Consider the following 21,242-nt stretch of genomic DNA (forward strand, 5'->3'; position numbering starts at 1 on the left):
GTTTTGTTTGTCATTACTTTTCATACACTTTTCGTCATGTCACGCTCGTATATGTACAAAAGAATACCAATGCTTAGGACGAATCTAATAATAGTTATGCACATACTTTCGTATTTATTTATATTAAAATATCTGCCAATTCTCGATTTGTACAATTCGATTTACACGTATTTGTAGAACATATACGGGCTTAGGGATACATGATATATGTATATATTTACAGCTAGATATTAGACGTAGTTTTAGGGATCGGCTCCTCAGCTAGGTGTTAGACATTGTTTACGGAACTCTTCACCTCCTTCCGGCTCCTCTGCTATAGGAATGTTGTTTGTTGAAATTGATTTTACGTAGTTCCGTAGTTAGGGTTCCTCTTCCTTGATAGATGTTGTGTGGGGCGTCGTGATAGCGGTGGCTGCGTTAGAGGTGGGGAAGAGCTTGGAGGTGAGGGTCCTCTTAAGCTCCATGATGGGCTGCGAGTCCTCTTCCTCCTGGTCTCTGCTGGACGATGTTGCTGCCGCGTCAGCCATCGATGTTGCTGGCGCATTGTCCGCCTCCTCCTGCGAGGATGTGGGCGTGTCCCGCGACGACGAGCACGAACTGGACGCTGATGTTGCGGTTGACTGATGCTGTTGCTGCGGCTGTTGGTCGTGCTGCTGCTGTTGTTGCTGCTGCTGCGTGACCTTGCCCATGAAGCTGCGTATCTCCTCGAAATAGGATTCTTCTGTGGGATTCTCACAGAATCTGCGAATGCAGTGCATCCTTTCACTCACGCCCGACAACGCGCTTAGGGACACCGCATCAGATTCGTGCTTCTTAAGGTGCCTGTCCAGATTGGTCTGCTGGCCAAAGCATCGCTCGCAAATCTCACACTTGAAGGGGCGCTCCTTGTTGTGGATATTCCGCACATGGCGCTGCAGATTCGAGGATATGCTAAAGGAACGTTCGCAGTATTTACATTTGTAGGGCTGCTCTCCAGTGTGCGTTCGGAGATGCCTCGTCAGGTTCGCCGATCTCGGAAAGACTTTTCCGCAAAACTTGCAGGTGTAACGATCCTTGTTGCGTTGTGGCAAGTTGGGCGTCGCATTGCCCCCGGTGGCAGCGGTTCTGGTCTTGTTTTTCCTCCGCGTTTGATAGTCCTGCAGTTGCGGATGAGGCAGGACCGGCGACAACTTCGGGTTCTGATGTGGCAGCTCCAGTTGCAACTGCTCTGTGGGCGGTGGCCAGGTGAGCTCGCATTTCTTGAGTGGATGCCGGAACGGGAAATCCGCACCCGTGGTGCCACTGGAGGCCGCCGGACTGGTCACCTTGCCCGGCAAAACCCCAGCAAACACATTGCGATACTGCAAGGGCAAATTCTTGGCCATGGCTTCTAGGAGTGTGGGATGTACGGCGGGTATCGAACATTGCGGTGGCGTTAAGGGCGGTGCACTTGGTGGTCCACCCCCTCCTCCTCCTGCTCCCCCTCCACCTACTGCACCACCCTCTCTCAAGGCCCTCAGCATTTTGCGGCTCATATCAAAGCCCAGGTCGGCCAGCGAGGCTGCTATGTGGTTGTTGTTCAGCTCCTTCTCCTTCTGCTGAGCCACGGCCAGCTCACTGGCGAACATGATCAAATTGCTGTTCTCATCCTCCATGGGTCCCTGATCCGCCAGATCCGTTTTCCTCTTGTGGGCCAATCGCAGATCCAACGGCTGATCGAAACTGCCTCTCCGCTTACCCTTGGCATGGTGATTTAAGGTCTGGTGTTGCTGGTGGGAGTGTTGGTGCTGCAGCCGCCCAGTTGTCATTGCTGACGTGGTCGTCGGCGACGATGATGACGAGGATGTGGCCGCCGCCGCTGAAGAGGCCAGATCATAAGGTACGTGTGATATATACGAAGTGGGTATTAATCCTAAGGCAGGGTATACGCAGCCCTGTTTCGGGCTAGGAAGCATCTTTCTTGGTGAGTGGTCTTTCTCTCTCATAACTCTCATAAGTCGCAAACGGGCCGTAACCGAGTTTTTCCTTCGTTTTCCTGCGTTTCCCCCTTGATTGATTGATTGATTGGTGGACTGGCGTTTTGATTGAGTGCCCAGGCTGCCAAGTTGTAGTTTTAAGTTTTTGTGCTCGCTTTTCGCCTTTTAATGCGTCTGGTGCCGAGGACACTCAGAATAATTCTGATTCAAAATTGCATTTAATTTACAGTGATTATGTACCTGAAAGAAAAAGCAAAGGTTAACTTGTTAGTAATATAAAAAGATTTTTTTAAACAAAATTCCGAGGCTTATCATTGTACACGGTTCTTTGCCTAGTGACGAAGAGCCCCACACATAACAAATATTTTGATACAACTTGTCAAATGGATAAATTCTAGGTTGTGTATTTATGTAGACATATAAGACATCGTGTTTCGTCACAAAAGTTGCTTTCAAAAATTTTTTAACAAAATTCCGAGGCTTATCAATGTACACGACACTTTGCCTAGTGACAAAGAGCCCCACACATAACAAATATTTTGATAAAACTTGTTAATGGATAAACTCTAGGTTGTGTTTTGATGTAGTCATATAAGACTTCGTGATTCGTCACAAAAGTAGCTTTCAAAACATTGGTGTTGAAGGTGCAATCGTCACGAGCTTTTTTACCCCGTTTAATTGAACACTTAGTTTTAACATGTCTTTTTTCAATACCATATAGCTTTGTTTAGTTGAACCCAAAAAAAGCAAATGCTTTCACCCACTGCCGAAACTGAAATCCAAATCTTTCCAAATAAACCCAGTTCCCTGGTGCGTCACAGAGTTCGACTGTTCGCAGCTGTGTAGATCGGACTATATGTTCTTTACTATCATTATGTTTAGGTAATTCCATGTACGTCATTAAGCTGCCTGGCGACATACCTAGAGATCTAATAATAGTACAGTACCGACTGTTCGACAACCCAAAGAACATCTTTTTGGAACATTTTCTGGTTATTTTCTGGTTATTTTCTGCTTATTTTCTTCTCATTTTAATGGATTCTTTTGCCGCAATGCCAAAAACTTCGGAAAGGAAGGGGACCTCCGAGATGTTTAAACAATTGTTCTATTGTCTGTTGTTTTAGGGTGGAAAAATACTTGAAAACTGACAAGAAAAAGAAGTCATGAAAATTAACAAAAACGTTAACGGTATCTAGAGTGACGATTATGTAAGACAAACAGACGGGCAGACAAACATCTAAGCACACACCTCCAAGGGGAAGTGGAGCACGCCATGGGTAGGAAGTGGGGTACAGTGGCACCTCGTGTGGAGGTCGTTCAACATGGCCTGAAGGTGCGTGCGAGGCAGCGGAAAATGCGTGGGCTTTCGAGGAGGAGGGTGGGTTACACTGGCCGAAAACTTGGCTTAAGTCTAAGGTTGTCACAATTGCAACAAATCATATTATCAACACAGTAAGTAGTCAAAATCATAATCATTTGAGAGGTTGGCATTATTCGAATTCAGTAAAACCAAGTCGTACATTTGTCACTTGATTTATGTAGTACGCATTTTTTGCTGTGCATAAACTGAAGCTCGACTCTGGGCAGATGGCACGCCAAGAATAGACCTTAAAGAGATCCCCAACTCCACAGTTCATCATGTGAACCGCAACCAAAGTTGCATATTTGCCAACTGCTGCAGCAACAGCAACTGCAACCACTGCTGCAACAGCAACAACGTTAACAGACAACTTGCATTCAGGTGGGCGCGTTGATCTATGGAGCTCTGTTCTCCTATCTAGAACAGAATTTTTCATGAGACATTTTCGTGGGTTGCTGCTGTCGTCGCTGACGTTGCTGTTGTTTTTGTTGCTTCTCTTCTTCTTCTTCTTCTTGTTATTGTTATTGTTGCAGCATTTAGCGATCGTCTGGCGACAACAAATTGCCGTTTGTTGCTGTTGTTGTTAGCTGGCTGGTTGGCCGTGTTGCCAAAAAGTTAATTAGCCGCATTTGCTGCCTTTGATTTGCTGTCTGCGGTGTTATGGAGTCGAAAATTATTGTTGCAGAATTGTAATTAGAGCTTGAGAACGCGTGGAAGATTGCAGCGTTTATAAATGCAACGATTAGGGGCTTTTTTGGTCAATTGTTTTAATGTAACTCTTTTTATAAGAAGTAAGTTAATTGGAATTTTTCGTTAATAGTTTACATTAGAGTTTATAAGTTATTTTCTTAAAGAGTCCTTTAAACTAATTGGTTATCTTATTTTATATTTGAAATTAGTTGGCATCATATTTTTTTTTATTTGCTGAGCTGGTAATAAAATTTTTGTTATTTAGTCGAACCGAAACGAGATCGAGTTCATTGAAGATGGCAAATTACGAAAGTTAAGTCAAGTGAATGACGATGTAATACATTTATTTTACTCTAATACTTTTGTAAACAAAACTTTACTTCTTCAGCAGAGACATAATAATATCATACTTTTCATGCTTAAGAATCACGATATATTTAACCTTTTCAGTTGGAAACAGCATTTTTCGCTGTAGCACAAAACAACAATTCTTCTTAATGAATGAATTTCAACCTGGCTTGGCAATTAAGCCCGTGTTGCACCTGAAGCTTCAACACCGTTCATGTGACTTGGCCGGCGCCCAAATCCCAATCCGCTCTGCAGTGCCCAAAAGCCGCGATGTGTTTTATAATTTGTTGCAAACGCGCCAAAGCGGTTGACAATTATAGCCGACTCTTCAACTGGAAGCCACTGCATCATCATCAGCGACGCGATCATCGCGGCGATGGTCAGCTTTAAGCGGATGCCTGCGAAAGCCGGGAAGAAAATAATAAAAAAAGAAACCAATTAAAACCAAAGTTTTAGCCAAGCGACAGTGGTCGGCAACAACGGGAGCAATGAAGCAAACAGTTCAAGAAACGGACGGTGAAGGTACGGATACAGATTCAGATACACAGGTACGTGTGGCTGCAGATGCACAGCTAAAAAGCCACAGATACAGATGCGAATGCGAGTACCAACCAAATCCCGCAAGCGGCGTCGCATGTTGCAAAGAAAAGTGAAATCAAAGTTGTAAAACCGCGAAAAACGCAGTCAGGCAGACAGGCGATGGGGATGGTGATGGCAATGGCGATGGCGATGGCGACGGCGACGATGGAAAACGGCGCTCCAAATTGGCAAAAATGTACAGCGGAGGAGATGTTGTTGCCGTTGACAATGTTGCTGGAACGGGATTGCAGTTGCAACTGCAACTGCACTGAGGAAATAGCCCAGCGCCAACATTCCTGTGGCTAAAAACGTTGCAGTGCGAGTTGCAACCATCTTGTTCTTATGTTGAATCACTTTGGAGGAACTGTTAATGATTTCAGCTCGACCCCAAATTTTATTTCAATTCAAGTCATAGGATTTTGTGCCTTATTAACGCTGATTGAGGGTTTACTTTTCGCTCAATCATTTATTAATTTAAGGTAAAAACTGAAACATAGTCGCTTAGCAAGAACCCTTTGGCACATGGATTTTTCCTTAGTGCTGTACTGAAACTGAAGCATAGTTAAAAAGCGACAGTCGAAGGAGTAGCTCGAAATTAACTTTGTCAAATTTCAGACGAACCCCCGTCATCAGCAGCGCCACGGTGATTATTAAATGCTGGCCGCATAATTATCGTGATAATCATGACAATCAGGCGACGCAGTTTCGCTTCAGCAGCGGCAATAGCAAGAGCGAAAAGCATAATCAAGCGCAACTAAACCACAACCAAAGCCCAGACTGCGACTTTGCTAAAAGGAAAACCGAGCCAAAGCCGGCGACACAATGAAAAACGAGAGTAAAATCTCCAAAGCGAGCCGCTCACTGAAATGGAAAATTAAACCTCGTTACATCAGTCCAAGCAGCAGCAACATCGCAACATCGCAACATCGCAGCATCAGCAACAACTGCACACCAGCAACTTGCAGCTCGCAGTGCGACGACAACAAAAACAAATATTCGCTGGCAGGATAGCGGCTCACACACACTCGAGCACACTCTCTAACGAGGCAATGGCAACCTGATACCAAAAGCGTCACAACAAACATCCAACGACAAACAAACAAACAAGCAAGCAAACAAACAGAGAAGCAAAAACACAGAGACACGCACGGGCAATAAAGCCAATGCGAAATGCTTCAGATAGAAGAGATTAATATGCGAGATCATTCACGAAATCATCGTGGGCTTTTATTGGTTGAGTGAATATTTTACCAATGCGAAGAATATCAAAAAAGATCTCAAAGAGTCTGATATGCGAGCGATAGCATCAGCAAGTTAAGATAAGCCTGCGATTTTATTGGCGACTGATATCTTAATGCATTGCATTAGTACATCAACACTTAATGCGCCGTGGAAAGCACCAATGCAAGTTTATTTTTTTTAAAAGTATTTGCAGTTTATTTATATTTATTGAGTACAAGATGATGTTACATTGCTAGCCACAAGTTAACATCCATATATTAACATCAAGATACGTCAAAGAAACTAACTAAACTTTATAAACACGTAAAAAAGCTACAGGGGTGTTTTATAGCAAATATCTTTGACCACCCCTAAATATGTTAACAAAGGATTAATGCCAGCTAAATAGTAATTATAAGGTGAAGTTGAAACATTTTAAACTATATTCCCCAAGTGGGCCAAATTTAATGAGTCTTCCACCTGCTGGCAGTAAAATCCCCAGCAAGATCTGCTCTCTAAGCCAGGCATACGTAAGTAATGGCCTGTCAGGAACAGTGGTCCTCAAACGAAAACCCCCAAGATGTCCGAGTTGCTGTGGCGAACTGTGCAACTCATCAACGAGAGCAACTTCTGCAGCAGCAACATGCAGCAGCAGCATCAGCAGCAGCCCCAGATGTTGCATTAGCTGCTATGGATGCGTTTTTGGGGAGTAAGCCGATGATGAGGACGGCGATAATGATGATGATGCTGTGACTGTGGCTGGAGCTGGAGCTGGGACTCTAGTGCAATCTGAACCACTTTTTCCCCGCTGGACACAACAAGTGCAACAGCAGCAGCGGCAGCAGCAGCGACAGTTGCAACAGAGAGCAAACACATCTCCAAAGCACGTTGTGCTGTGGTCGTCGCCGTCCATCGTCGTCGTTACATATCTGGTTGTCTAGATTGGCTGCAACTCGTCGTCAGGTGAAATAAAAAGTGAGAGTGACATCGGAAATTGTTTCAATTTTCCAAACGAAACCAACAAACTAGCAGCTAGCTAAAAGTTGCCGCAATTGCAATTGCCATCGTCATCGGCATCGGCATCGCCATCGCCATCGGATAGGCAACTTGAGCAGCCAGCCGGTCGGTGGTCGGTCGTTGGTCCGCCAAATGAATGAATGTCGAAAAGTGTATCGAAAAGCATTTTTCTACGTATGCCAGCAAGTGCTTTCCCAATGCTCCAAAAAATCGAGGGAAAAATGAAGAGGAAAACTAAAAAACAAAAATTAAAACACAGACCAGTTGGCTGCCTCGCCGCTGGCTGACTGTATCCTGTTGTTTGTTATAGTTTGCGATGTTTTATTTCTTACTTTATCTTTATATAACTAGCACACATGCAGACGACCAACCAGTTAACTCAGCTCTGGCTAAATGCTCAGCCTAAATAATTGAGATTTTCTTCCTCTTTTCCTTCCCCCCATTTGATATATTTTTAGGTGCAAAAATCAGTTTAGCTTAGCTAGTCTTGGGCAATTTCATGTCCCTCTAAGCTCGAGCTTCTCTTTCACACCGGATCATTTGTAAATGACGGGCAAACGGACAACTGGACATACGGACAACCAGACATACGGACAAACTGGAGCCCATAAATTAGTGTTTTGCGGGTCTTCGGATTTTACTTTTATTGCCAGCGAGCTGGGCAAATGTTTGGAATGCATGAAATACAGCTCAATTGAATTTCAAAGGTGCCAGCTTAGAGCCCAGAGATAATCAATGGTCGCACTCGGTAATTATCGGTGGCCGATTGGGATTGGATTGATTTATAGCGATTTGCCTGGCTTAAATATTTGCCAGAGCTTGGGACTTAGCTACTCGGCTGATTCGGATGCGATAAGGCTTACATTTACATTCAATGTTCCATCTCATGAGAGGTGATAAAAGTAAATAATTTCAAAAGTGCAATGATTGTCTTCGGGATTTCCACTCCTGTGTTTGCTTAAACCACCTTTCAAACGATTAGTTTATTGTAAGGGGTAAAACAATATTAAAGGATGTTTGCGAGAAATTAAATACAGTACTGCTGTTAGAAATGTGTCACAGAAGTTGTATTTCATATTACGTTCAAAAGTTGCAATTGCAAGTGGTGGTTAATATTTTTAAAGATCCTACACGTTCAGACATAAAATAAAATTTAACAAAATATATTGCTGAAAGCTGAGCCCCTAAAAAATTAAACTATTTGAAAGTAATCTTTTTAATGGTAGCTGTAATGGCAGCGCGTTAAGTTGTCAGAGTGCCATTTCCTTCACATAGAATGTAAACGGGACCGCCTGGAACGGCAATTCCTTGGAGCTATTTAATGCTCATTAACTAATTGAAAATCAAAAAAATGTAAACGAAGCCAAATGTGCATCCGGATGGCCAAATGTGCATCCGTATATCAGACAACCACTGCGACATCCACCCACCAAAACTACCGAGCATCTAGCGACTGGCCGAGCCAAAAGAGTGAATGGCGAAATTTTTGAAAGTGCCCATATGCCCATACACATGACCAGGCTAACGGACTCCGGACCCAAAAACACAAAATAAAGCACAGTACAAACACTCATCCAGGCAAGGTATTCAAATACTTAATTGAAAAAGCAGCCGCGAAATAATGCCACATTTCACGATTCCATCGACCGAAGCGGAGGGAAGCAGTTCACAAATCAGGCTTAATAAAATTAAATAGGAGCGGGGGGAAATAAACTGCTCCATTTGATTGCCTAAACGTTTTCAACAGCTCAGCATTTTTGATGCAATTAATTAGATTTTTATTTCTTCATCCAGCCAGCTGGTAAAGTGGCTGCTTGGGTATACACATATACATATACTCATATCCATTGGAGCAGTTTGATTTCGATTTATTACCACACACTCGAAGCGGGCCAAATGATACAATTATTTATAAAGCCACATTTGCAGACACATCCAAGCCAGTCAAGCTTGTTCTAGTTGAAAGCGATAGCCAAACTGCAACTCCTCCTCGGCCACTTTGCTGCTAACTTAACTGTTTGCTTTTCGTTTGTCATATAAGCTCTATTAAACCATCGAAATAGAAGAAGCAGCAGCCCAGGGGCCGAAGGAAGAAGCAAAAATAGAAACAAAAAAAATTGAAAAGAAACCATATCAACATTCACATCATAAGTAAACCAGTTTGCACCTGAGAGAGGAAGAAGAAAGTTGTCTTGGCCATTTTCGTGTGTTTGCACTGCGCTGCCCCAAGACTCTGTTTTTTTTTTTATAACTCTATATATACTGCAATTTATACTTATATATATCTGCCGGACTCAGAGGAGCCTGCGATCTAGCGGGCGTTGGAACAATGGAGCTGTGGAGCTGGGGCCAAAAAAAGGAAACCTAACTGTAACATGGCAGCCTACGAGCTCCTTTTTTTGGTTATAAGCATGAAATATTGCGCACATCCAAAGTGTCCACATGTCGGAGCGATCCGCGGCAGGCCTAATTATATTGCCGCCGATCCGAACCGATCCTATCCGATCCGACTCGACCCGATCCAAAGCGGTCCAAGTGGGGCTTGAGCTCCAACCTATCATTGCCTGACACATGCTACCGTTCAAACACGTGCGCCGCGACACAAGACAACAAGAAGCACAAAACACCGAGCAGCAGGCAACACTAAACAACGAACAAAGCCAGCAACAACAAAGCTGGCAACAGTCAACAACAACGACAACCAGTGGCAGGCGCAACAACAACAAAAACAGTAGCCAGGCCAACAGAATGAAGGGAGATTCCACGGAGAATGGTCGAAGATGGAATACACTAGGTGGGTGGGTGTACTTTACATCCTGTACTTTACAATCCTGTCCTGTTCCCTCCAAAAACTGCCCATGATGATTTTCCCATGATTGCAGACACTAGTCTTGCATAATTATCACTCGAAGTGCTGTTGCTCCGGCGGTTCCCTATTTAAGTTTTCCACATCGGTAAAGACAATCTTCAGCAGCAATCGTAATCATTATCAAAGCATCTTAATATGCATGCGGGCATCCACTTCACTCTCTCCAAGGAAGTGTATCATCAGTAGCCACGGCAGCAACACCAACAGCAACATCAACAGCCCCTCTAACAACAGTACCAATCAAAGAGCAAATACCGATCTGGCTTGGACTTAGCCGGCCTAAAGTGAAAGTGCTCCAATTGACGATGCAGCCAACGATGCTGGGGCTGAGACTGGGTGAGACTGGACCCTGGCTTCATCTGCGGATGCGGCCAAGTGCCTTGACTCCTCCTCGATTTGCAGTCGCTGCACACTTGCTGACAAGTTGTTTGTGTCCACGCTGCACCCTCCTCGACGCTACGCCGCCCAGCCGACTAACCACCCATCCATCCATCTCAACACCCAACCCCTCTCTACGTGGAACATGGAACAACTACACTGTCAAATGATTTTTAGAATATATAGATATAGAATATTAAATAATAAACAGGATTTAATGAGGATGAGCTATTGCACCAGAAGAAAGGTCACACTAGACTCAAGTGTGACCAGCGTTTAATGTAATTCAAAGTGTTGAAATCTTACGCTTACCTTTTACCTTTTTTAGTGTTGTTGAATCATATTGACTGCGATGTGTTTTCTCAGTGCATCGCACATTGCGGAATAATTGCCATGACTGAAAGCTTCAAGTGCGCCGCTATTAGCTCGGTGGCAATCACAATTGACGGCTCCAGTGTTGGTCAATTGCCCGAAGACCTGGGCCTCGAGATTTCTACTCGTGAGCGAAATGGGATTTCCTTCCGGTCAACAATAAAAATGTAAAACAAACCCGAACAGCGATTGCTTAATCGGTGAGCGAGAGTTGAAGTGCAAGAGGCAAATAAGCTAGTTATCAATCACAAAATTGCATACATTAGGGCGCATTAGGTTGTAATGGCCGAAGAAGCCGGTGATTGGATATTAAGTGATTTGGCTTGCCTCATGGCAGAACATTCCCATTAGCATATAATTTTATTCAATAGAGGGGATTTGCTGGAATTTGCTGGAATTTGCATGCGATAACTAAGATATTTCCTCGAGATGCTAACGAGTTATGGAGAGGAAAAGAGGTTATTATATGTATATATATGTTATTAGTATAGCAACACGCTGTTACCAGCTTTACTTTTGTTTTTAGGAAATTTGGTAAGAGTTCTTGAAATAATTGATACTGTAAAAGATTCCAATGAACTATGTAATCTTACATATTTTATTACTTCTGTCTGTTAAAATTCCAAAGCCATTTTTGTGCAAACCCAAACCGGAAACCGTATATCTCCAGTAAACCACCAACGAATCGTTTAAAATTTGCTCAACTTAAAGCCAAGGGCGAGCTGGCAAATCAGGCCTTAATTCATTCTGCCTACTCATCATCTGCCAAAAACTCCCTTTGGCACATGTTGGAACCACCAACTTATGACCGCAAACGAGGCACTTTCGTGTCAACCCACAATTCAGATCGTGCCACACTTCAAAAGAAACAAAAAACAAGAAACTGAAACCAAACCACGCGAATTCTTCCGAAATTGCCCACAAACTAGCCCACTTAGGATCCGACAATGGAACCACATCTTCCTATGCCTCCTATGCCAATATCTAGAGCGTAAGTCGCCGCCATCAAAGGCAAAATTCACAAAGTCGAGAAGTTAGGAGCTGGCCATATCCATATAGTACACCTGCTGTCTGTGCGGAATGGGTTCCCATATATCATCGTCTGCTAAACAATATGCCAAAAGCTAAATGCGATACAATTATCAGAGGCCGAGATATACGTTTTATAATTTTTTTCCATTTTTTCTGCTCTTTTTGTCGTCTTGAAAAATGCGAATTTTCACACACATGCGATGGGCGGGGGGAGGGAATTTAAGATTCAATGCGATGTGATTACATATTATGTGCAGTTGTTGTTGTATTTGTTGTTGTTGTTGCTGCTGCTGCCTTTGTCTGCCGAGTTTTATGGTCCAAGGTTAAATGCTTTGAAAATGAAGCTGAAAAGCAAGAGAAGAGCCAAGAAAGAAGGCAGAGAGACACAAAACTTGGTGACTTTTGTCTGGGATTTTTGAGATGTGTTTTTTCCTATTTTTCTCGATGGCGGGGTGGCGGGGTGGTTCATTTGATTTGCAGTGAATATTAAAGCAATTTGTGGGATTATTTCCTATTGTAATCAACGCGACGCTCTGGTTGTGTTTACTCATCATCAGCCAAACAACGTCTCCAAAATTGTTATTTCACTTTGAAGCACATTTTTGTAGCTTTTTTTTCGGCTTTTGGTCAACTCATTTTCAAGTACAAGTTACGCTTCGCGCAAGTAATGCACTTTTGCCCTTAGGCTTGAATTTCTCGACACTCATCTGAGGGGCATGAAAATTGGCCCCATTAAAATGTTACATTTCTATGAAAATATTTCGATTCCCTACCCATTTCTTAGCATCAGAATTGGCTTCAGAAATCTCTACCACTTTACACCTTTTTTATTACGAACACACACACACTCGTTCACAATTAATTAAAGCTCTCATTGCATTCAAGGTTATCTTTGGAAGCGCTATGTTGTTCAGTTGGTTAATTTACAGCTTTAAATTAGTGTAGTTTACTTTCAAAACACTTTACTTTTGCTTTCAAAATATGCGTTGCTGTTGCTGCAAATGGGTGGGGTAATCATTAAGTTGTTTAAGTAGATTTTCTGCGCTCTTAGGGTTTGATCTCGACAAAACGCTCTGTACCTCGTATACTTGGCTATAAACGGGGTCTAGAGAAGAGAATTAGCGCCGCCGAGTTGCAGAAGCCAGATGAGATGGTAGCTCGATAGGATCGATGATTGGCAACTGGGCTCCATCGAAAGGTGTGGCCAGGGCATTGTGATTGATCTCGAGCACATTTGGAATGTGATTTAAATTGATGATCTGATCTCATCGGTGGCTCTTTCGCTTTTGCTGGTGAGATTTGTGGTAGGGATCGCGTAATAATAGGAGTCGCGTGGAGAATGGAAGTGGTGATCAGGAAATAAGGTATTTGCTGGTAAGGTAAGGTATTTAATTTAGGACTGTATTATGGGGAATAAGGGTTGTTTGGACGTTAAGACAGTAACCTACTTTCTGAAGTATTTCTTAGGTACATTGAAGATCTTTTACGTACTGAAAATTGATAAGCAGATTATGCTAGTTACATTTTCTGAAGCCTTAAATGATTGATTTCTAAGAGTTTAGTTGCTTTTTAATGTGCTTTAAATATATAAAAAGTAGATGTACTCTTTATTTTGATATTTCTATCGTAGTCATTAACAATTTTACGAGTTTTTTTCTAAACTTTGCTCGAGGTAATCATTTTCTCGACCTTTCTCTGTTCCCACAAGCTGCCTTTTAGACCAGACCAAACTCGATAGTTCACTATCTCCCCGTGTGCATATATTATAAATACTAATAGCATATCTGGAGCTATTTAGCATTCGGCGCTTGTGTTTGTTTTTATTTTTGCCGAGGCGATCCATTTAAGCTTTGGCTGACTGTCGCTCCAATTAAAATACAACTCATCTCCTGGGCCGCATTTGCAAATTGTTGCATTGCAAATTGCGACTTACATAAGTCAGGGCGAGGCATCTATGTAAAACTCTGTTATTGAGTTGTCTACGGTCTTGGATTTGGTGCAACTCTTTTACTGCACAGAAAGAAATGTATGTCCTAGATTTATTGGAAAAGCCGCACTCCTTATTACCCATTTTATTCATTTGGCATAAATTGTTTAATATAATCACGTAATGTATTTAAATAGTATATTTAATATTTAAAAACGTTTTTGTTCCCACAATTAAATGACAATATTTTGTAGCAACTGATTTTGTGTAGTGTGTTCCAGCTCAGTTGCTCCTTTTGCCCGATTTTTCTGGCTTTTCATTTAATCGATTTGCGTATTTCAGGCAGCAGTAATGGCTCGACAAACTTTCATTGTCCCCGCCGCTTTTCCCCCCGATTTGAATGTGGATTAAGTGTATTCCGAGTCAAGACTTTGTATTGCCTAGGGTGATTTGCTTTTCAGATTGCTCCGCTCTGCGGTTATCGAAGTCACCGTCACCATCACCATCACCGTAGTCATCGAAAAGCCAACAAAAATGGAGTTTAATTTGAGAAATACACGTAGATACGAGTATTGTTACAGAGAGAGATGGCTTGAGATGACCAGAAAGAGAGGGCATCTAAAATCAGCGCACATTCCGTTCGCAGCGAGCAAAATGTGTAACGCAATCAAAGCCATCGCTTCCGGTTTAAGGCGCAATTAACTACCTTGGATTACGCTCTTGCCAGTGGGCAACCAGCTCCTCCTCCCCTGCGATTTCCACTGCAATTGGCGGTGGGAGCTTTGTAGTGCCCGTTCGGACGGGGGACCCGATTTTCTATATATAGCGTCATGGCCATCATTTCGCAGATTATCTCTGAAGCATTTCATTTCACTCGATTTACTTCCTTTCGGGCCAACTCGCTCTTTAATTGGCATTTTAATGCGGTAAACAAATTTTTCACTGCCCCCGAACGATCAAGTGTCATAATTTCTCTTCGCCGCCTTAGTAAATCGGGCTGTGTGTAAATTTGTTGGAAAGTTATTCACGGTCTCTAACAATGCTCGGCTTATCACATTTTTGTAAACATTTTTTGGCCAGGATATGGGCTTTTAGGAAAAAATAATACTAGCCACAAAGTTTCAACCTTTTGGATGCGTTTGAGCATAATACTTCCTTAAAACGAGCGAACGTCTTATTCGAAACGCTACAGAATATTATTTATAGGAAATATATGAATGTATCTCTCCACACAATCTAAATTGGACCTCGCCTTTTGAGAACTTCATTGAACTGTCGGCAGACCATCGATTCGTCACTTCTTCGCTTAACTGCGTGTTCCTCGCCTAATGATCTAATGGTCTAATAGTTTATTTCATTACTGGGGCTCTGGAACAGGGACTGGCTTCTATCAACCTGTCTAGCTTTTTGGCCACTCACTAACCTCCAAACGTTTAATTAATGATCTCTTGTTTCTGTTTCGGGCTCTTCTTTTACGCCCATCTGCCACCGCACTCCCAAAAACCAAAAACAAAAAAAATAAAGGGAAAAAATCTGTATCCAACCGACCGACCATCGACTTCTATTTAAAATTTAATTAACCTGCTTAATTTGCCCCCACCCCTCGTTACTCCGCCTCTGCACTGGACGCGCCCAAAACATTCACTCCAAAACACGGGGCGAAAAAAATCGAAAGGCGCTACTAATCGCCCCAATGCCTACGGATTCAATGTATCTGCATCTGGCGGATACATGCGGCCGATTTCCGTGCATTTAACGCATAAACGCTTTTTGGACACTTTTATTCCGTTCGGGGATTATCATTATCGCCGCTGCTACCCTTTCGCCCTTCACCATTTCAATTCGATTTGATCGCTCAATTAGCGTAAAAGTAACATGTCAAACCTATTAATCACTTTCGAAAATAAAGCACAACACTCTTCTTTGGCTAAAGACACAATCGAATTTATAGAAAATACATTCCATGCTCGCTCGGTGGGCCAATAGTGCGTGAATCTAGGCGTAGCCAAAAGGGAAAAATTATATAATTTATGTTTTCTTTTGATTGCCAAATTAAAAAGTGTGTCTGTGTCTGTGCGCGGACAACTCTATTTCGCTCGCCTCGTCTTTTTGGCCTGGCTAAATCTTAATGCCGCCCCACGAAATCGCTGCGTCATTACTCGAACTTCAATTTCATTCATTCATCAATTACAATACAAGAAAAATACAGTTTCGAGCGGTGGAAGCCTTGAATCTTTCGGGTACGTGTCTGCGGATCGAGGCAGAAAGATACAAAAACTAAAATTCATCTATCAACTTTTTGTTGGTGGTAAATGTTACTCAGTTGACATTAAGTCTAATATTTGTTGATCCTGAGATGTTGCTTATTGTAATCAATTAAATTAAGCCATAGTGGTTTATTAGAGTTTAAAAATTCATTTACTAAGCGTAATGGTAGGAAGGTTTCTTGGATTCTGGATATTTTAAGATATTAATATACTGCTTAAAGGCGAATGGAATCAAAATTAAACCCCTTGCTTATTAAGTGTATAAAGCCCTCTGAAAAAGATATTTCTACTAGCTTTACTCCAGCATTAATTTCTATTTTTCGTATTCCATTTTCATTCGACCTCTTTCCATATATTTGTTTCCATATCAAAAGCTATATCTTTCAACTTACATGCCTGATATTGCAGATCGCTTTGGTAGCATCAATTTGCCAGCCTCTTCTAGTTTACTAAGCAGCTTTTGCTCTAATTGCACAACTGGTTGTCGTGGCTGCGATGGTCGGTGTTGGTATAAAATCTGCACGGATATCCGTTGGCCGCTGGCAGGAAGAAATCACCATTTGAGCACCGTTTGGCTATTGCAGCGTTTTTTTTCTCTCTCGGCCTTACGGATGTTGATAACTCGTCTGGCATTGGCTGCTATACAAATTCGATCTTCTTGTGATTATAGTTGTTGCTTCAGCTGGTTTTTGTTTTAGTTGTTGTTGTTGTTGTAGTACAGCGTAAGTCATCCTGTGATCGGGTCAAGATATAAGATATAAGATATATTGCATATATCTAGCTTTGATATCCGATTACGCGTGGGAAATTCAGTTTAGTATTTAGTTTGTAAAGGAATGTTTTTAGGATTGCGGGCTTGAAATGTTATCAACGATTTTGTTTCAGAAAATAGCTTTGTACAATTCCTTATAAATATTGTCGAGCTGGCAATATTTTTTTTATCAATAAAATGTAGTTAACGATAAATGATGTTGATTGATGTTGCTTTTAATAAATTATTGTATTTACTCTTTTAGATTTATGGTAATTAGGAGCTTTAGTTGTACATGTGTATGTATATACGAGAGAATTAGCCACTTTGAGATATAGGTATATTTTACTGATCTTTTTACACTTTTTACAATCACTCGCGCTGCTCAGCTTGGTCTGATTTATGATTCAAGTTGCTTACACATACTTTATATTATATTTCTCCATTTAATTCTTTTTAATTGGCGAGCTGTTCTCCCCGGAGTTGACATCGATCCCCGGCCAAGCCGCTTCGATTCAATCTGTCCGCACTTCCCAGTCGTTTCAGTTTCCTCTCGACGATCGCTCAGCCCGGCTATAATCTTTTCAATTTTATAATTTCATTATGGATTGTCTGTTTAATGTCTGCCCATAATCATCAGCCAGTACACATGCCTCGATAGCATTTGTTGTTGATTTCCGTGCAGCTCAGCTTGGATCACTTTGCATCTACGCGCTGTCACAATTTGCATTAATTGGATCTAAGCGAGTAGTTATCATTGATTTAGCACCGATCTCTGGTATATATAGGCCATAGATATGCATCTCTGCGTGTAAGTGTTTTAATATCACATCATCTACTGGGCGTAGTCCATGAAATTCCTTAGCAATTTGTGATTTGATTTGTGAGAGCATAAATTGTACGTTTTATTCGAGATATACAGCAAAGTTGTATAGATTTATTGTCTATAGGAAGATGCAAGTTTGGAGATAGTTTTTTTTTTGTTTTAGTCTAGGATAAAAGTGACACAGTTAGGAATTTCCATTTATACTTTTAATTTACACATAATATATATTTTATTTTTAGGATGTATCCTTAAGCGATCCTATCTTCACTTCACTGTAAACGGTAACGCTTCATTTTGAATGTTTAACCGTTATCATCGATCGCATGGCGTTACGTCTCGACCGCTTTACGTAGTGGATCTCTTCTGTTCAGCGTTACGTGCTGCTGTTTTTCCGACAAAAGCGACAACACGACCAATAGCTTTGAGACCGTCTCACGGACTGATGATAGACCCAGTCGCAGCCGCAGCTTCAGTTTTCGATTTCCTAATAACGAAAAGCTAAGAAAAGAGCAGCAGCACAGCTCAGAAACATAACAGAAGGAAAAAACGCAAAATAGACGACGTCTTCGGCGAGTGTATGGGTGCTCTGAATGAATACACAACGATAAAAGACCGATCCCCGATCCCCAGCGATGATCCACACGAGACTCACAATCCACAAAGTCTACTAGGCAACGATGCAATAAATCGAAGCTAATACACTTCTTTCTTAATGTAGAGCGTTCAAGCGAACGTGCTCACAACGATACACAGACACATACAAAGATGCTCTGGCCTAGACGAGTTTCAAACGGTAAATGAGGGGCCGCCAGCCGAGCGATCCGCGCGATGCGTCCTGCCTGGTTTTACTCAATGAAAATTCCAAAAGCGCTAGACCTGCATCCAAAAACTGGGTGGAGATCTTCCGCCCCAGCGACGAACAGAGAGCCGATCTCCAGACCCGAACCCAAACCCGAACGCAAGCCCGAACCCGATCTCGTGGCTGCTCCACTTGGGTTCCACAAACTCCGAGATACTGTATCTGAAAAGTGAGCGTGAAGCAGTCGCCGCTGGAAGCTCAAGCGGGCCACAAGCGGACAACATTCTAGTAACTTGGGAATGGAGATTTGCACCGAAAGAAAAATAGATTACTTCTGGGCTGAATGATATTATAGTTTACGGATAAACGGGAATATAACTCTTAAATTCATTTTTACTTACTTTTTACTTCGATATATCAAAAAACATATTTCGTAAACTCATTGAGATGCGCCTTGCGATTATACTTTTTACAATTTAAATCTTTTATAATTTTCATCAATTTTAAGTTATTATAACTTATGATTCTTGACAAAAATGTACCAAATATCAGAAGATTTTGACAAGACTGTGTGGATATATTTTCAAACAAGATTGTTAGTTCCAAATGTGTTGAAATACGAAATCAGTTAATCCTTTGTGGTCTGATTTCCTTTTCCTTGTCAAGAAGCAATCCAACATTTCTCTGTGTGCACACTCTTTAGGGGAATGGGAAAGTTCAACGGGTTCTTTCACTGATCGCAGATTAACATACGGTCAGAGAAGGGTCTCTAGTCTTAACTTGTGTGTCCTACTTGGCACGAGACTGGAATCGGGCATTTTCAATGTCCATGTCCATGTTCAAGACCATGTCATGTGCCTTCTTCTTGGCCACTTCACACAGCTGCAACGGCAGCAGCAATTGCAACTGCAACTGCAGCAGCAACTGCAACTCTTGATGTTGCTGCGGTGCCTGGCTGCTGTTGCTGTTGCACGAAATCGATCAAATCAAAAATGACTTTGTGAAGTGACTAACTGCCTAACTGCCAGCTGCCGTTGCTAGTTGCAGTTGCTGTTGCAAGTTGCTGATGCTGCTGATGTTGCTGCTGCCGTTGTGGCTGTCTAACAGTAGCTTGGCTGCTTTGATTTTTTGGCGCAAGTCCAAGTCCAAGAGCATGGACATACAACACTTCAAAATGAAAGCACATTCCCTTGTAGAAATTTTACCGTTACAGGTACAGCGCACCCCATGCACATCAGGTCGTTTGTCCACAGTCCGCAGTCTGCAGTCCGCACTGTCCATTTCTCGACTGCCATCATGCTGATGATCGGCCAGGCCAACACTTGGCAGCTTTATGGCTCAGATATTTGCAAATCTCCAGGCTCCGCAGCGTCTTGAGCTGTTATTGTAGCTGTTCTCCTCTTGTTATTCTAGCTGATGATCTGCCATCATCTTCATCCCGCCAAGAGGAAGCTGCGAAGGCCGAGATACCCACTCTCTTCATCGTTTTCAGCATCGGCCGCGTGCCATGGTCGTTGGTTATTTATTTGAGTCAATGAGTTCACAACTATTTTTCTATTTTTCCTTAATGGCCTTTTCTTTTTCCACCCGCTCCCGCTGCCGCACGATGCCCGCACAGTATTTTCCTTCTCTCATTTTGCTTTTCCGCGCAAGGAAGCGCCTTGTTGTCTTCGCTTGATTGATGGTTTGATAATATGAAGTCGGCTGGCTTGTATTTTGGGCCTGTGTGGCTCAAAGGATTGTTATGATGGCCGGTGTGCCGCACATGAGTTCAATTGAAGATTATCTTTTATTAATTAGCGGGGCGGAGGAATGTGGGTCAGCGATGGAATTCAGTTGGATGATTGGGGCATCCTTTGTGGAGTGATTGCAATTGGGTAGTGGAATGCGAATGAGATTGACGGTGAAATATAGGAATTTTGGGCTTGATTAAGTGTTTGATTGAAGAATAAATAGATTGGGGGAGCATGTTATTAAGATATCATATTCATTAATGGACACTCAGCTCAGACTGATTCTTAAGAAGTATTTCATGTTATTTGCACGATTGAATTTAAGCTATGTTGTATGTGAAAATAAGTGCACCACACCTTGAATAAATACCTCGATCTGGTCACCCCTTGAGTTATGTAGTATTTAATTACTTCGTTTTTATCCCAACGGAGCTCTATTCCCCATCGATGATCGCCATGTTCGGAACCTTGTCAACACAAATCATGTTCTATGGAGTGAAGAATTTCCTGATTAACTTCACCTGGCCAGGTACATAAATACCAACATAGTTATAAACACCGCATAGCTCCGACTGGAAGTCATATACATAGAGGAAATTAGCATAAGGCCTGTCGATTCCCATAAGTCAGGCACGATGCCATGGAGATCGGGCATAATTAAAATGTTCATATAAAATAATTATCCGTACGCAAATACACATGCAATGTGCCGCTGTTAAATGGCTGAATAAACGTTTAGTTTATGGCTTATACCTTTTAACTAAACGAGACAACAACAGTTAAGCCGAATAAACAGTTTGATAAATTTATGCGAGCTGCGACAAAAAACGGAAAAATAAATAATAGAGGTAAAATAACAAACGCGAAACTATAGTTGCTATATGGTCCAACCAAAAGCAACAATTTTTAAGAGTGTTTAGGAGAGCTTTAACACCTCAACTCCCCCACCACTGTCCCCTTTTCGCCCCTTAACCCTTCAACGGCAGCTGCTGCACATAATTGGCCCGCCACTGGAGAAAAACAACAACATGGAGCGATCGTAAACATTTATTTTTCGTTTGGTTGTTGCAGGTGTGGCGGTGTATGCGAGTGTGCGGTGTATCTGTGTGCGTGGAAGA

General features: G+C 42.2%; 1 protein-coding gene and 1 long non-coding RNA gene across 2 annotated transcripts; one reads left to right on the forward strand and one right to left on the reverse strand.

The window, feature by feature from the left end:
- Nucleotides 1-88: 88 nt before the first annotated feature.
- LOC6529611 (histone-lysine N-methyltransferase MECOM) lies at nt 89-18,052 on the reverse strand. The gene is made up of 2 exons (XM_002090569.3): nt 16,408-18,052; nt 89-2,195 (listed from the first exon to the last, which is right to left on the reverse strand). Exon 2 carries the CDS (start codon nt 1,971-1,973, stop codon nt 360-362), a length of 1,614 nt encoding a protein of 537 aa, XP_002090605.2. The 5' UTR covers nt 1,974-2,195; nt 16,408-18,052; the 3' UTR covers nt 89-359.
- On the forward strand, nt 5,844-7,140 carry LOC120320973. Its single transcript, XR_005560500.1, has 2 exons — nt 5,844-6,572; nt 6,644-7,140. It is a non-coding gene; the product is annotated as an uncharacterized LOC120320973 (long non-coding RNA).
- Nucleotides 18,053-21,242: the final 3,190 nt, after the last annotated feature.

The sequence above is a fragment of the Drosophila yakuba genome, chromosome 2R, assembly GCF_016746365.2.
Source record: "Drosophila yakuba strain Tai18E2 chromosome 2R, Prin_Dyak_Tai18E2_2.1, whole genome shotgun sequence".
Taxonomy (NCBI): Eukaryota; Metazoa; Arthropoda; class Insecta; order Diptera; family Drosophilidae; genus Drosophila; species Drosophila yakuba.